The 16,104-nt window shown below is 56.9% G+C and overlaps 1 protein-coding gene across 1 annotated transcript in view; it reads left to right on the plus strand.

Moving 5' to 3' along the window:
• The window catches only part of NUP210 (nucleoporin 210), a 100,574-nt gene that overhangs the window by 68,310 nt on the left and 16,160 nt on the right, over positions 1-16,104 (plus strand). The window contains exons 21-28 of the mRNA XM_060110319.1: positions 5,289-5,417; positions 6,677-6,804; positions 6,903-7,038; positions 8,339-8,401; positions 8,582-8,761; positions 11,302-11,382; positions 12,397-12,528; positions 13,718-13,876. Of these exons, the coding sequence (XP_059966302.1) occupies positions 5,289-5,417; positions 6,677-6,804; positions 6,903-7,038; positions 8,339-8,401; positions 8,582-8,761; positions 11,302-11,382; positions 12,397-12,528; positions 13,718-13,876 (1,008 nt within the window). The remainder of the gene's footprint in view (positions 1-5,288; positions 5,418-6,676; positions 6,805-6,902; positions 7,039-8,338; positions 8,402-8,581; positions 8,762-11,301; positions 11,383-12,396; positions 12,529-13,717; positions 13,877-16,104) is intronic.

Genomic DNA, 16,104 nt, shown 5'->3' on the forward strand with positions numbered 1-16,104 from the left:
TGGTTAAAGTTTGCTGGTGTTTTGTTGAGTTTATGTTCAAATTCCTGAGAGATTTTGGTTTGTGATTTTCTTTTTTGTGATGTCCTTGTCTGGTTTGGGTATCAGGGTGATAGCACCCTCATAGAATGACTTAGAAATGTTCCCTCTTCTAATTTTTGGAAGAGTCTGGGTAGAATTGGTAACAGTAACTCTTGAAAGTTTGGTAGAATTAACCAGTGGAGCCACCTGGTCATGGGCTTTCCTCATAGGTAGTTTTTTTTTTGTTTTTTTGTTTTTTGTTTTGTTTTGTTTTTGCGATATGTGGGCCTTTCACTGTTGCGGCCTCTCCCGTTGTGGAGCACAACCTCTGGACACGCAGGCTCAGCGGCCATGGCTCACGGGCCCAGCTGCTCCGCGGCATGTGGGATCCTCCCGGACTGGGGCACGAACCCGTGTTCCCTGCATCAGCAGGCGGATTCTCAACCACTGCGCCACCAGGGAAGCCCCTCATAGGTAGTTTTTGATATGAATTGAAACACTTCACTTCTTACATGTCTATCCAGATTGTTTATTTCTTTTTGAGTCAGTTTTGTAGCATGTGTCTTTCTAGGATGATCTAGTTTTTTTGTTATTTTGTTTTCCTAACATTTTCTTACCTTCCTCCAGTGGGCGACTTTGGTCGTTAGCTGTCTTGTTGGAAGGATGCTTTCTCACAGTGCAGCCCCTCGGTGAAGGGCGAGGAAGCACGTCATAACGTTCCTGTTTTTCTCAGAGGCAGATGTTTGCCCAGAAAGTATCCTGGAGGCGCCTTGGCCGCCAGGGTCTCTGCTTCCCCCCACCTCAGGCCTGTGCAAAGACCACTGCGGCTCCAGGTGGAATCGGGTTCTGGTTCCCTTTGCCTCTTCTGTAAAGTGCGGGAGGGATTTTTCATGGAGTGTTGACAGCCGATGACAGCTCCTCGCAGCTTCTCGGAGGGCTGTTTCTGAAGGACGTTTACACGTTTCTGTGGCATTTTCCAGCTGCTAATTAGCAGCATTCTCATTTCCCTTAATCACAGAGACAAGGAAGCCCACAACATTTCTTCAGTTAGCTCAGAGAGAATTGTTTCTTTCTTTCCTATGGATACCCGTTTGGAGGCAGGAATGGCTGGTGGGTGTGTGTCAGCTTCCAAGCGTCTCTGGAAGGCAGTCTGGCGCTCACGCACCGCACCGGGGCTGTGGTGGGGTGATTATGCCCACACCACGCACCCAGGGCTGTGCAGGCTCACACAGACCCAAACCCTCTGCAAGGCACCTCTCTTTCCTTCTTGGCTAGTTTACACATGGGAGTGTTTACCTGATTTAAACTCAGGGTTTCTTTCTTCTCACCAGTTCTTTACATTTCAAAATAAGCCCTCCATGCAGAAGCTGGGTGATTATAAGGACGGCGGCTGGGAAGTAACCTAGCGTGTGCTGAACCCTCATTCCTTTCATTAACGCATTCACCCTGCAAAGGTGGGTGCCCATCACGTGCCAGGCCTGGTCCAGGCTCCAGGGATTCAGCGGGGAGCAGTCAGACAGGGCCTCTCTGGGTCCTGGGATGTGCAGCTGGTCACAGTGACATTGTACCTCTGAGGAGGTGCATCAGAAGGGGGTCCTTCCTTGGGTCGGGGCAGGTGGTAAGTGGTAGCAGTGGGGCGTGAACTCGGGTGTGTCCCGTCTGCGGTGTGTTCGCCTGCGGGAAGCCTCTGGGCTGGCTGGGGCCCTTGGATGAAGTTTCTCATCTCAGTGTGAGCCTGGTCATCCCCCACCAGCCTCAAGGGCATCCATGTCTGCCGGGGGCATGGATCCCCACCCTCTCGCATGGCACGGCCTGGCCACCACAAGACGTCGACGGGCACGCATGGGAAACGGAAGCGGGTGGTGCCAGCGATGTTCAGAAGTATCCTCAGGGTCCTTGCTCTTCTGTAGATGCCACCTGTCAAGGGACAAGTGTGAAGTGTGATGGGCCCTGGGAAGCGGGGGGCCGTGATGACGTGGCGGCCCCTCGGGGCCTGGCGGGCGCAGGTGGACGGCGCGAGCAGAGCGGCCCCTGACGCCACACATAGCATCTTAATGCACAGTAACGCCTTCCTGTCTCCAAAGAGATGACAGGACTTCTCCTGGGCTCTCAGTGGGAACCGTTACCCCTTGGGAACAAGAATTCATGCTGGGCGTGGGTTTACCCACCTCCCCTCCTGCACATGCGTCCCCCCACGTCCATCAGGAAGCAGGTGGGTCTGGAGCCTGGAGAAGGGGGTGGTGACACATACATGGTCGGGGGGGACAGGATCCCTCCCCCGCCACCCCCACCCCTGTGCCATCTGCTGGCCGGCATGTCCCCTCCCTTCCTCCAGTGGTTTGTCTCTGGAGTGACAGGTCAGCACGCCCTTAAAGCGCTGTTCATCGTTCAGTGGGCTGGCAGGAGCTGATGAGCGGACGGGCCACGCGGCCCTTTGGTGGGTGGCAGCCTGACGCCGTCCTCCGCTCCATCATCCAGAAGGCGCCTGGACGCCCAGCTGCTGGGAAATCAAGCGGAAAAGGAATCGATTTCCCCACCATCATTTATGTCTTCGTTTAAAATGCGCAAAGTGGCTCTTTCGAAGGAGAGAAAAAGAAAAAGAGAGAACGCCTCCGTGCGCCCCTTGTGCGGGTCTGGCCACATTGGTACAGCGAGCGCGTCATTTCTCTGCATCATGAAGGACGTGCCGCTCCTGACAGCGGCAACTTTTGCAGGAGGATCAGATTAGAGCTCTCGCTTCTCCCTGTGATTTTTATTTTATTTTTTTATTTATTTATTTATTTTTTTTTTTATTTTTTTATTTTTTATTTTTTTAAATTTTTTTTTAGATGTTGGGGGTAGGAGTTTATTAATTTATTTTATTTATTTTTGCTGTGTTGGGTCTTCGTTTCTGTGCGAGGGCTTTCTCTAGTTGTGGCAAGCAGGGGCCACTCTTCATCGCGGTGCGCAGGCCTCTCACTATTGCGGCCTCTCTTGTTGCGGAGCACAGGCTCCAGATGCGCAGGCTCAGTAGTTGTGGCTCACGGGCCTAGTTGCTCTGCGGCATGTGGGATCTTCCCAGACCAGGGCTCCAACCCATGTCCCCTGCATTGGCAGGCGGATTCTCAACCACTGCGCCACCAGGGAAGCCCCTCCCTGTGATTTTTAAATGGGTTCTCTCTGGGGGATGTGTAATAAGCCAAGTGAATCGTCCTCCGCAAAACTGGAGCCCTGTGGCCTCCAGCCCCCAGTCCTCAGTGTATTTGATACCAGGCTAGCGTGGACCTGGGTCAAACTACACAGCCGTTGTTCAGAGCACCAGCGTGATTTCCACTCTGGAATCTTTATTAAGCGACTTGAGTCCTTGTGTGAAATACCCTGGGCCCCCTTCATCTGTGGATGTGCCTGTGAGCCCAGTGCTGCTGGCAGAGTTCTCAAGCTGCCAGCCCCTGCCGCCTCCCCTGCCTGACGGTTCCTTTCTGGCTGCTGGTGGCATCCAGCTCTGGGAAGTGGCTGAGCGTGGGAGAAGAAGCCCTAAACTGGGGGCTCGGGCACCGTGTTCCCTCCCCAGTGCCGCCCCTTCAAGGCTGGGTTCCCACACTGGGTGGGCCTGTCTCCCCATGTGTTCACTGAAGGATGTGGACCAGAATCAGCACTTCCCAAAGAGATGACAGTACCTGGGGTTTGCAGACCCCTTTTTTCAAAAATTCCCAAGTGTTGACAAAGCCAGGACTGAAGCTGAGCTGGTGGAAGTGCAGGACTCCTTACGTTAACCAGCGACTTGGAGCTGTGACCCTGGATCTCAGTATACTCGACACGCTGGGCGGGGGTCTCGGCCAGGTGTGAGGCTCGGTCCTGAGGCTGCATTAGGGGAGAAGACAGCCTGGGGGGAGGATGCACAGGGAAGTCTACATCGAGTTGGAGTGAAGAGTGGTACAGCTGCAGCAGGAGAAGAGAACAGAGGGGCAAAGGTCCCAACCTTCCGGATCAGGGGAGACTTTACCAAGGAGGGACACTTGAATGGGACTGAGGGTGAGTGGGAGCCAGCAGGTGGACACGGGGAGGACAAGCCCCCAGACCTCTAAGGTGGACTGTGCAGCCCTGAGGCGGGTAGACAGGCGCCAGCTGGCTGGAGTGTGATGGCCATGGGGGAGGGTGTTTTGCAGTGAAACCAGAGCCCTGGGCAGGGGCCAGATCGTGCCAGGTTGTTATAGGATGTGTTAAGGATGTGGGCTCACTCTGGTCAGCCTTGAAGGCTTCTAACCTGGGTGCAGTGGGATAGTATTTGGTTGTCTCCTGACGTTTTTCCCCCACAGGTTCTTGACATTGAAACTGTAGCTTTGCCAACACTGAGCAGTTCACTGTACCCACCGCCCATCTCCCACCCCCAGTGAATATAAAACCACAAATCTCAGGCAGCAAACCCAGGGCCAGGTAGAGATGGGAGGCAGCCGTGGGGCCCACCCACTAGCTCTATGACATGCGTCCACCTGCCCAGCCCCCAAGACCACTCAGTTGAGATGCAAGCCTAAGCAATATGACAAATTACTGTGAGTCCATCCCCAACATGAGAGAGTGGTGATGATGCAGCTTGTCTGGGGAGAGACTCTTCTGAAGGTGGGATCCCTGGAAGGAGGTAGAGAGAGAAGAAGACTTAAAGGGGGCCTTTGGCAGTGAAAGCGTGGAAAACAGGAGCTTAGATGAATTCCTGCACTCCAAACATTTTATGAGGGCTCTACTGCAAACACAGCAGAGGTAGAGGTGAATGTGGGGATGGTCAAGATTCAGAGAGCTCGCACTGAAGACTTGATGGCCTCCTCGGCCCATTCCCAGGTTCTGAGAGTCTGTGGGTTCAGATTAGGATTTCCCAGTGAGAGCTTCATTTGGAAAGCAGTGGTCTCACACTCTACCAGCCCTTGACTTGCAGTTTCACAGGAGACCCCATGGGATGCTCTTCTCTTATGGGAGCTGCAGGGGCAGGTGGCCTGGACAGGAGATACGGAACCCTGGGTGTGAGTCCTCACTCTGCCAAGCTCTGACCACCCCCACCTTGAAGCAGCTTCCATTTTCTTCTCTGTAAATTGTGCAAAGTTAAAATAAATGCTCTCTGAAATCTATCCTGGCACTAACATTTTACATCCCAAGCCCCTCCCCTGGCTGGCAGTGGGTGCTCATGCTGAGGGGTGGGGTTTTCCAAGCCCTGGTCCACAGTCTCTGGGAGACAGTGTCCCACGGGCGATAGGCTGCTGCCGTGAGCAGCTGTGTAACCACACCCACCTCTGACCTTGCAGGTGCACCCTTTGCTCCCGGGCACCTCAACCATCATGATCCACGACTTGTGCTTAGCCTTCCCGGCCCCGGCAAAGGCTGACGTTTATGTCTCGGACATTCAGGAGCTGTACATCCGCGTGGTGGACAAGGTCAGTGTCAACTTCCCGTTATGGCTCCCTCCCTGCGGAGGCCTGGAGAGCGATGGGGGTTCAGGGGGTGCTTTCCTCCTGTCCACCTGCAGCTCGCAGTGCTGTTTCACGTAGCATTCTGGGCTCAGTGCAGAGCGGCCTCCGAGGGTATCCGTCTCATCTCAGTTGACACCTGTAAAACCTGGCTGTAAATCCCGGTGGAAGTTGTCCCCACGTTAGCTGCAGCTTGGGAATTCCTGTCCTCTGACTGGTGCAAGTTACTAACCAGCCCGGTACATGCACTGCTGAATGTGAATTTTCTCCCCAGTATGTACATTTTGGATTCTCAGAAATTTCAGTGGCAAGTGAATAAGATGTACTAATGCCAAGTGCTTTTGCAAAATGAATACATAATAGATCTAGGCTTTTCTTTAATGTGAAGAGGGATTTTATATTACTCCAAATACCTGAAGTAACTGCAGTGAGGCTTAAAGAGGGATGCTGTCAGAGTCCTATCTTCCTGGGGGGAGAGAATAGTTGGTAATTAAAGGGGGACATTCAAGCAACTTGGACTTCTTAAGAGTCAGTATTCTCTTAGCCTCAGGTAGTCCTCCTCTGATCTCATTTCCTCTGGTGATTTGCTTCCAGACTTGAGTTCTTTCACTAAACATTTCTGACTCATGTTTCCCAGAGCTTTCACCATGTGTATTATGTGCCAGATATGAACTGTTGGGTCAATGAGCACTTATTAAACCCCCACTGTATGCCTGTTGCTATTCTAAGCTATGGATTATCTCTCTAACTAGATTGTTAATTCTTTCTTTTTATTGGAGTATAGTTGATTTACAATGTTGTGTTCGTTTCTGGTGTACAGCAAAGTGATTCAGTTATACATATATATATTCTTTTTCAGATTCTTTTCCATTATAGGTTATTATAAGATATTGAATATAGCCCCTGTGCTATACAGTAAATCCAGTTATCTACTTTATACATAGTAGTGTGTATCTGTTAATCCCATACTTCTAATTTATCCCCCCCAAGATTGTTAGTTCTCCAGAGTGGGATGTGTCATTTATTCATCGAAGTATCCCCGAGGCCCCTTGACTACAGAAAGCACGTAACCGATTTTCATTTGTTGATGGGCTGATAGTCTGAAGGTCATCTTGGGTCTGTAGGTTTGAAGTTGTTGATGCTTTTGCAGAGAGCCGTAGGGTACCACAGGTGGTGGCATTGGTCACTCGAAGACCACCCCTGAGTCTCTGTCCCCCTTGATGTAGGTGGAGATTGGGAAGACGGTCAAGGCATATGTTCGCGTGCTGGACTTCCACAAGAAGCCTTTCCTGGCCAAGTACTTGGCCTTCATGGACCTGAAGCTCCGGGCAGCCTCCCAGATCGTCACGTTGGTGTGAGTCCTTGCAGGATCAGGGCTCAGAGGAGAGCATCTCAGGGCATTGCCGACAGGTCTGTTGGGGGAAGAAGTCCCAGCTTCTCCCTCTGTTCCAGGGCCCTCGACGAGGCCCCAGACGACTACACCGCCGTGTTCCGCGTCCACGGCGTGGCCATTGGCCAGACCAGTCTCACCGCAACCGTGACCGATAAGGCTGGACAGAGAATCAACTCAGCCCCACAGCAGATTGAGGTAAAGCTGTTCCCCTCATGCTTCATGGCCTCGGCCCAGCCCCTGTTGCATGTTGGGGCTTTTTTGTGATAGGCTGGGCGTTTTAAGGGCAGCCCAGGAAGCCACGTGGAGGGGCTGTATTAAACTGCCCCACTGTGTCCTCTGATGAAAACGGGGCCTTCACTGGTCCCGGGGACCTGGGGCCACAGGAGGGAGGGGGCTGGGTTACTTCACTGTCTCCGGAACGGAGTGGGCGTGGCGTGGCTCAGGGGAGGGGAGCTACTGCCGCACAGCAAGGGGGTGGCTGGGGAGGTGTGCGGACAGGTCTGGGCTCGTGTGCAGAGGTGCCCATTGACAGTTGGGCCCTTAGAGGCGGTGCACTCCTCGAGGGAACTCCGGGAGCAGCAGTTCTGGGTGAGGGAGCTCCAGGGCCCCGACACCGTCTCAGCTATGACGGGAGCGCCACAGCCGCCAGGGCCAGGAAGTTGTGTCCAAGTTTATTCTTCGGCAGCACTAAACCGGTCCTGCCCCCTCCTCCACCGTCTCGGCCACATAGGGCCGGTGGGCTTGGTGTTGGCGGATGCGGTTGGTGCTTCTAGATGGCAGTGCACCTTTCTTCTCCTGCTGAGAAGAAAGTCCTGTCTGCCTACAAATGACGCAGCCACACGGAGACCACTCCTCACGCACAAAGCAGCCCCGGGCCGACTGGCACAGCTTACGGCACAGCAGGGGTTGTAGGGGTACAGGAGGAGGACCTGGGGGCTTTGCCCTGCTGCAGAGACGGGGGCATCCTCGTCCCTGCCCCTCGAGTCCTGCTTTCCTCCTCTGGCAAATGTTGAGGCCGTTGACGTAGAGGGCTCTTCTAAGGCAATGAGTAGAAATCTGGAGACATTTAGTGGAAGAGACACCTTCCAAAGAGGAGTTGGCGAAATCTCGAAAGCAGTGGGTTGGAAGCTTGGACATGTGTTAGATCTTGTGGGGACTTGTTGAAACACATTGCAGGACCCCACCTCTGACTGGCAGGTCCGGGGCAGGCCGGGGAGCGGGCATTCCTACAGTTCCCAGGTGGCTTCCACAGGAGCAGAACACGGCCCCGAGAACCGCAGATGCTCAGGCCCAGGGGTGGGAGGAGGTCTTGTGGGGACTGCTCGGGCCTGGCTCCCCCAGGGTTGGCCGGGATCCCATGCACTTGCCGGCGCCCCCTGCAAAGGAGTGACGTCTGTGCACCGTGCTTCTCTGGGATTGAATGGAAGGGACGGTGTCCGGCCACAGGAGCTTGGAACACAACGGGCCCCTTTCTCCCTTGTGTCTCCACACCCAGGTCTTTCCCCCGTTTAGGTTGATACCCAGGAAGGTGACGCTGATTATCGGGGCCATGATGCAGGTAGGAACCAAAGACCACGCCCCTGCCCCACCCCCACCCACGACCGGGCTCTGGCTGTGTCCCCTGCCTGGGGCTTCAGGACGGGCTGTGGAGAGTGCTGGGGTGTTGGCACCCTTGCCCCGAGGGTGAGGCGTGGGCCGCCGGGGGACGGGCTGACGGGCGCGGCTCTTCTCCCTCCAGATCACGTCCGAGGGCGGCCCCCAGCCTCAGTCCAACATCCTCTTCTCCATCAGCAATGAGACCGTGGCGCTGGTGGGCGGCGCCGGGCTTGTGCGAGGCCTCTCCGTGGGCCACGGCACCGTGTCGGGGGTCGTGCAGGCCGTGGATGCCGAGAGCGGCAGGCTCGTCGTCGTGTCACAGGTAAGGGCGTGGGCTGCACCGCGGCGGGCACCTTCCAAATCCGCCCTGGACACAGCCTCTGGGGTGAGGCTCACCACTCCCCAGGCAGCTGGCGGGGTTGGTGACCCGGGCTGGGAGGAAGCCCTGCTGCTGGGCTGGGGCTCTTGCCAAGGGCCACCCTCTCCCAGGGTCTTGCTTCTGCCCTCTGAGCCCAAGCCCCTGCCTGTCACCTACCCCTACCAGGGCCAGCCCTGCACTCATACCCCTGAGGTTGCCCTCCTCCAGACTGAGGCTCCCTGGCTGCTCCTTAAGGGGCAGGGTCCCCAAGCCCCACGCCCTGGGGACATTCCAGTGCAGGCTGGCAGTAGCCGTCGTGACAGCAGACTCTGCTTTACGTGCCTCCCCAAGTCCTCTCCGGACCCTCTGCTCTGCCCCCGAGGGACAAGCTAGTGACCCACGGCCACCACACGGCTGCTCTAGGACCCGACCTAGTATTGCCAGCATCAGAGCCCTCCCGCCTTCAGGTCTTCTTTTCCAGCTGGGCTTGGAGATGTTCTCCTAGCAGAGTTGGGCTGCTCTAGGCTCTGACACACTTGCTGGGTTATGGTGTATGTTTTTGGAGGCATGTGCTGACTTGGCTGCTGTACATGAGGGTAACTGGACACCAGTAGTGTTTCAGACCTGGATTTATATTTCCAGGAGAAAAAGAAAGCCTGAGTCATCCGCCAGTGTCTTTGCTCAGCTAGAAGTAAAGTCATCTCCCCTGCCTCCTCGCTGGAGTGGGGGACATTTCCTGACCAGTTTCCTGGGTCAGCAGAGATGCTGGAGGCCGACTCAGGGGAAGCCTCACCCAGGAGGGTCCCCCTGTCCCATATCGGTGGCACTGACTCTAAGCAGGTGAAAGCGGGTGTCTATAAGTCTGATCGTTTCTGTCTTTCCCAGGGGCAGGCACTTCCGTGGGCCTCTGGGAAGGACAGGGCAGAGCATGTCCCCCTCCTGAGAAGAGCTCAGGGTGCTTGGATTCTGCCCTGTGTCCTTGGCCTGCTGTGACCCGCAGGAGCGTCGGCTTGGTGGTCAGGCCACGCTGGAACCCCGGCTCGAAGAGGGCGTTTTGTCCTGGGTGGTGTGGCTGTGGACAGGAACTGGGCTCCTGACAGCGGTCCAGGAACACCGCTGAGTTAGGAGCACCTGAGCACACAGCTCTGGGCGCTGGGACCCCCTGGAGGGGGTGGGGCTGACTTTGACCCGACACTGAGTGCATCGATTTACTCCTTTCCCAGCAGTTCCACTCTCTCTCCAAGTATCCCGCTTACGCCGCAGTCCTTTTGAATCACTGGGTGGATACTCCAAGTTTACCTATCTATTTTATAAAGACGAGAAACCACTGGGCATGTGAGAGTAAAATTAAGGACCAAGGAGGCCCTGCTTTGTTTCTCTCTAAAGAAAGGGTTGCAGCCTCAAGAACAGGCTTGTTTTTCTCCTCCTGGGGGCCCGCGTGGCTGACACAGCAACTGGCTGGAGATTGGTCCAGAGGACACAAGGCCATGCAGTCCCTCCTGGCCACCCTCCTCTCTAGGCTGACCTCACTGGGCCACCTCTCTATGTCTCCCATCTGGCAGGCTGGGGGAGGGGCTGGAGGAAGGCCCCGGTGCCCCTTGGTAGATGGAAAGCCTGCACCACCAGCTCCATCTGAAAGGCGTCTCCTTGAGCCCAGGCAGGTGGGGGCTCAGCCTGAGGCCCAGAGGTCCGCGTGTCCCAGAAGGGTATGTGACTCTGGTCAGAAGCTCACGGTTCCATCTGTGCAATTCAGGTCACCCTAAGAATCAGCTCCCAAAGCCGAGGAGTAGTCCAGGACTAGCAGGGGAAGACAGCAGTGAGAAGGATGAAGGGAAGGAAGGGAAGGGATGCTAGCTGGGCACCTACTATGTGCCGGGAGTTAGCCCAGATCACAAGGCACAGGAGATGGGCTCACGTGAGTGTATGTAAAAAGGGCTTAAGGGTTTTAGTAGCCTGGGTTCAGCATGTGTCAGCAGCACTACAAAGAAGCCAGTAAAGTTAGTCTTTGGCCAAATTAACAGGAGTATAGACTTCAGAATGAAGGAGGATGTGGTCTCTTCTAATCACACTCTGCCTGTGGCCCCTGCGTTTGTCCCGGTACTCTGCTCAGAGACAGACAGGCTGGATTTGGGGTTGGGAGGTCTGGAGACCTGTCCTGTGAGGGCTGCCTGGCCTAGAGAGGAGCAGTCCCTGGTCAGTGTCCCCAGGTCTCTGCGGTGCTGACCTGGAGCATCTGGAGTGGACAGGTCTGTAGGCTCAGAGGACCAGGCTGGCACCCCCAGGGGCAGGCAAGAGGCAGCAGCCAGGTCCAGGTGGGGCGAGCCACCCACAAAGCCAGGCCTCCTAGGGAAGAGGAACGTCATGGGTGCCTTCTGGCCACGTGGCTCTGAGCTGGCCTTGGCAGGAGCCTCCTTCCTTGGGGAGGGTGTCCCTTCCTGAAATTCCCGTCACTAGCACACAGCGCCTACGCACAGTCAGCCTGAGCCCCAAAGCCCTTTTCCTAGGATCTCGTGGAGGTGGAGGTGTTGCTGCTCCAGGCTGTGAGGATCCGTGCCCCCATCACTCGGATGAGGACGGGGACCCAGGTGAGGCGGGAACCTCTCCAGGCCCTCCTGTCGGACCTCTCGGAGCGGCCTCTTGGCCAGGGTCAGGCCCTGAGCTCTGCTTCAGGATGAGCTTGGGGCTGCTGGCCGGACGCCGTTCCCTCTGCTGGGACAGTTCTCCATGCCCTTCACCTGCTGGACCCCGTTTCCCCGGGGGTCCGGCTTCACTCCCCTGCCTTTCCTGCTGCAGCCCAAGGGCTCCCTGCCATTGTCCCCAATGGCGCCATCTCCTCTCACACACGGCGCTTAGGCCTGTCGCCCCGTGTGGGTGCCGTTAGCAGGTGGTGCCTGTGTCTCCACCAGTCTGTTGCCCTCCCACACCTAGAATAGCACCTGGCACCTCGCAGGAGCCGGTGTTTGCACGGTGCATACCTTTCTCGGTGCTTTCTGTGTATTAGTCCACATGGTGCACATAACAGCCCCGAGAGGTAGCTCCGGGGTCATGTCCATGTCACAGAGGAGGAGGTGCGCACGTGGCAGGCTTAGGGTGTCTGCGCAGCTGGTAGGCGGCGGGACGGGGCGCCGACCCACATCCTGACTCAGGTCCGTCCCTGCCTTTTGTTGCGTCACCTCCACGTGCTCCCTCTGGTCGGCGCTCGGTCAATTCAGATTGTCAGAGACTGAGTCCACCCCTTGTGAGCAGGGACCCCCGCTAGACTGAGAAAGAGGGGAGCAGGGTAAGCTGTGCGGCAGGGGCTGGGGGAGCTGCAGGTGCCCAGGGCTAGAGGCGGTCGTTTAGGAATCGGGTCTCCCGGCCGAGCTGCGACAGCCCGCGGCCCAAGAAGGACGGGAGGGGCGGGGCTGGCGCTGTGTTCCGCTCGGTCCTTTGCTGTTTCGTCAGGCCTCCCGGGACCTATGCTGTGCCTGCCACTGCTTAGGGAGGAATTGGGTGTGGCTCCCGTTGCCCCGCGGAGACGAGGAAGTGCCCCAAGCGTCCGGGGGGTGGGGCTGCGGCCGCTGGACCCTGGCGGTCATGGGCCTGGCTTCTCCCCGCAGATGCCTGTCTACGTCACCGGGATCACCAACAACCAGAACCCTTTCTCCTTCGGCAATGCCGTGCCGGGCCTGACCTTCCACTGGTCTGTTACCAAGCGAGACATCTTGGACGTCCGGGGGCGGCACCACGAGGTACCTGCCCCCCCAAAGTCCCCCGACTCCATCCCGGACAGTGTTGGGGTGGGAGGGTTCTCACCACGTGTCTTGCGCTTCACGCCCTCTCGCGGCTCCCCGACTCCTTCTCCCAAGGCTGCAGCCACACTGTCCCTCCCCGGTGTCCCTGCCGGCCTCTCAGTCTTGCTCATGTCCAGGATCCCGGCCGCCCAGCTCCCCCCTCGCGGTTCCCAGGACAGTCCGCAGCCTTTTCATTTTAAGCTCATTCTTGCCGACCACTGCGCTGCACAGGGGCTTAGTGACCTGTTAGCGGAAGGCAGCAAAAACGATAGCCTGGTGGGGACGTCACAGAAGTTCCAAAACATCTCGGGGTCCTTGTTGGGGTCCCCAGTCTGTAGCTTCTGACCCCCTTTCCGAGATGATGCCTGGCAGCCCTGGGGTTTTCTCCAGGTTTATCCCAGGACCCCACCCCTGTCCCCTTAGGCCTCCCTAGGGGGTCCCCGGCCCCTCCCTAAGTCTCAGCTGGAGAGAACGTGCTGCCCCCGTTTGTATGAGCTGGAGCCCATGCGTGAGGAGGGGGGACGCGCCCAGGGTCGCCCAGCCAGTGGGCTATGGGCCGGGTGCCGGCCCTGGTGACTACAGGCTGCCACCCCGGGTGGGCCTTGGTCACCCAGGACCCGAGTGGGGTTGCTGCCGGGGGTTTCTTCTTGTCTTATCCGTGGACGGGGGGGAGGGGGCCAGGCATGGGATGGGGGTCTCCTGGAGGCTGCCTGAAGCTCATCTAGTGCAGGACGAGGGCCTCCCCCCGACCCTATGGGACCAGAGTCCTGTCCCCAGACTGTTCCCGTGGTACCCGGACGTGTGACTTTTTCACAGATAGCCCACGACGGGGGCTCTGGGGGGGAACACCCCAAGTCTAACATCTTCTCGGTGATTCGCCTGACCTCCCGCACAGTCGAGGCCCTGAGAAGTCCTGTGTGAGAACGCTGGTTGGCCTAGCCTCTTCCACAGGCTGCTGTGAACATGTGCATCGCAGCATGGGGTGCCCTGCGCTCGTGCTGGGGTGGGTGGCCACGGGCTGCAGCCCCCAGTTAGCAGGCCCTGACGGGGCTAGAAGGCAGCAGGATGAGAGCAGGCAGGCAGTGCGGGGAGTCTGGGGCTCCTGTCCAGCTCTGCCCTTTGGTGACACTTTTGACATCTGTCGCAGGCATCACTCCGGTTGCCGTCGCAGTACAACTTTGCCATGAACGTGCACGGCCGGGTGAAGGGCCGCACCGGGCTGAGGGTGGTGGTCAAGGCCCTGGACCCCACAGCCGGGCAGCTTCTGGGCCTCGCCAAAGAGCTCTCTGACGAGATCCAAATCCAGGTAAAGGACAAGTGGGCAGAAGCCACCGTTAGCGGGAGAGCAAAGGCCAACCCAGCAGCCCTGCTCCTCCCAGGGGCCATGTGGGCACGTGTCAGGGGGCTGGGGGTTGGGGCTGGGGGTATGAGGTGCTGTGGGAACCCAGAGATGGGGTGACCCAGGGCTTCACGGATGTGGGACGTTTCAGGCTTGGGGGGCCTGGCATGTGCACAGGGCTGAAGGTCTGAAGTAGCTTGATGTGCTCCCAGAATAGCAGATAATTCTGAGCTCAGAGTCTGGGGTGCCTTCTTGGGGGAAAAGCCTGGAAAATTGTCTGAGCCGGGCATTCATTTAGTTGTCTGTATATTTCACAAACATGTGGCACACTTAGCAGAAGCAGACACACTCTCCCCACTGCCCAGGCCGGCTCCTACAGAGCCTGCGGGGCAGGAGCTGCAGGTGTGGCTGCCCTAGATGAGCCCGCAGCCCCGGGGGTGAAGTGCCCCTGCGGGTCCCAGGGAGCGGGCAGCAGAGGGTCCTGAACGGCCTCGAGGGATGTGCCCTGGAAGACAGAGGGTGCGACCCATCGTTCACTGATGGAAACCGAGCCTCAGGACGGGAGGTGGCCTGCACAGAGCCCCTCGAGGGGGCACCCAGCAGGACTCGGACCAGGCAGGACCGGAGCCCAGCCACCCCTGTCCAGCCCAGGGCTCAACCCACGTCTCTCTCTACCACCCCTGCCCGCTCTGGGCCCCTCTGTAAAAACAACGAAGAGCACTTTTAGCTTCAGGGACCCCATTCTGCTAATCTGGGACTCAGTAATGTCTGGGTTCCCCTAAACTGAAAAGAAAAACTGATAGCAGCCCCTAAGTATCATGAGAAAAGAAATGGGTTCAAGCCCCCTCTTCAGGAAGGAGCAAACCATTTCTAAACCAGGCACGTACCTCATTAGGGGCAAAGAAGCAGATTTCAAAGAGAGAAACGCCTGTCTGCCAACCCCCCTCACCCCTGCCTACACAGGCACACACACAGATACACAGATACGCACACGTACACACGCAGGCACACACAGGCACACAGACACACAAACACAGACACGCACACATACACACACAGACAAATACACACATAGAAACACACACAGACAAATATACACATGGAAACACACAAATACATGCTTCTCCTAGCTGAAAACAAAACGAAGCAAGTTCTGAGACCTATCCTGAAATTAAAGACAGGGCTTTGCAGCTGCCAAATTCTGTGACCTCAGTCAGGTCATCTAACCTCTCTGCACCTCAGTGTCCCTGGCTGACGGCAGATGGGTTTTGAGTACATCAGAAACTTAGAGACGCTGCGTCCAGCCCACAGAGGTGTTAAATTTGGCTCATTCAGTGCTTTGAAACAATTTTTATTTGTTGCCAACATTTAAAAATAGGAAGATTTTGTCTAAATGCCCAATATGAATACATGGCATGATGCCACACGGCAAAACCAGCAAGAGATAAGGGCCAGCCTCCCACTGATAGAGACGTGCCCCCCAGTATCACAGGCCCCCCAGTCCCCATCGTCTCCCTGGCACCGAGGCCGTTCACCATGGTACTGGCAATGGTGCTTTTCTGCCGGTCACATAACAGGAGAGGAAGGTCTCCCTTGTACCTTCATCTCCATCTCAAGAGGGACCACAGAGGTCCATGCCTAAGAAAAGTGGGAGGGGACTCGTGTGTGCGTGTATTTCCTGCGAGATATGTAGTCAGTGAGGCAGCTTCACTCTGGATGCCACCTGCCTGGCAGAAGTGTTCACGTGGCTCCAGAACCCGGTCTGGCTCCCAAGGCCATGCTCCGTGCCCTGTCAGGAAGCACTGCTACTCCATCGTGCCTCACGAATCCCCCAGCTCTGTGCGACAAGCGTGTCAAGGATGATTACTTCTAGACCCTTTTTACAGATGAGGAAATCGAGGTTGCGTGTATGGTCCGAACATGGCAGTGCGCAGAGGGCGGGGAGTCAGGCCAGTTTCCTCTTGGAAAATCATCCATCAGTTCAGATGACTTTAGACACAGGCCCTTAGGAGCGTCCAGCTGGTCTGATCGACGCAGAAGCCAGCGGGGAGCCAAAGCTGTGCTTGGCATCTAGGCTCGGATGCCAAGCACACCAGCAGCCCTGAGGGTCCCTGGAGATAGGTCCCTGAAGGGTGCTGGGCGCGTCAGGCTGCGTGCAGAGAGGGGTCTGGAGCCCCGTGGCAGGATTAGAGTCC

This window comes from Mesoplodon densirostris, chromosome 10, assembly GCF_025265405.1.
Source record: "Mesoplodon densirostris isolate mMesDen1 chromosome 10, mMesDen1 primary haplotype, whole genome shotgun sequence".
Lineage (NCBI taxonomy): Eukaryota > Metazoa > Chordata > Mammalia > Artiodactyla > Ziphiidae > Mesoplodon > Mesoplodon densirostris.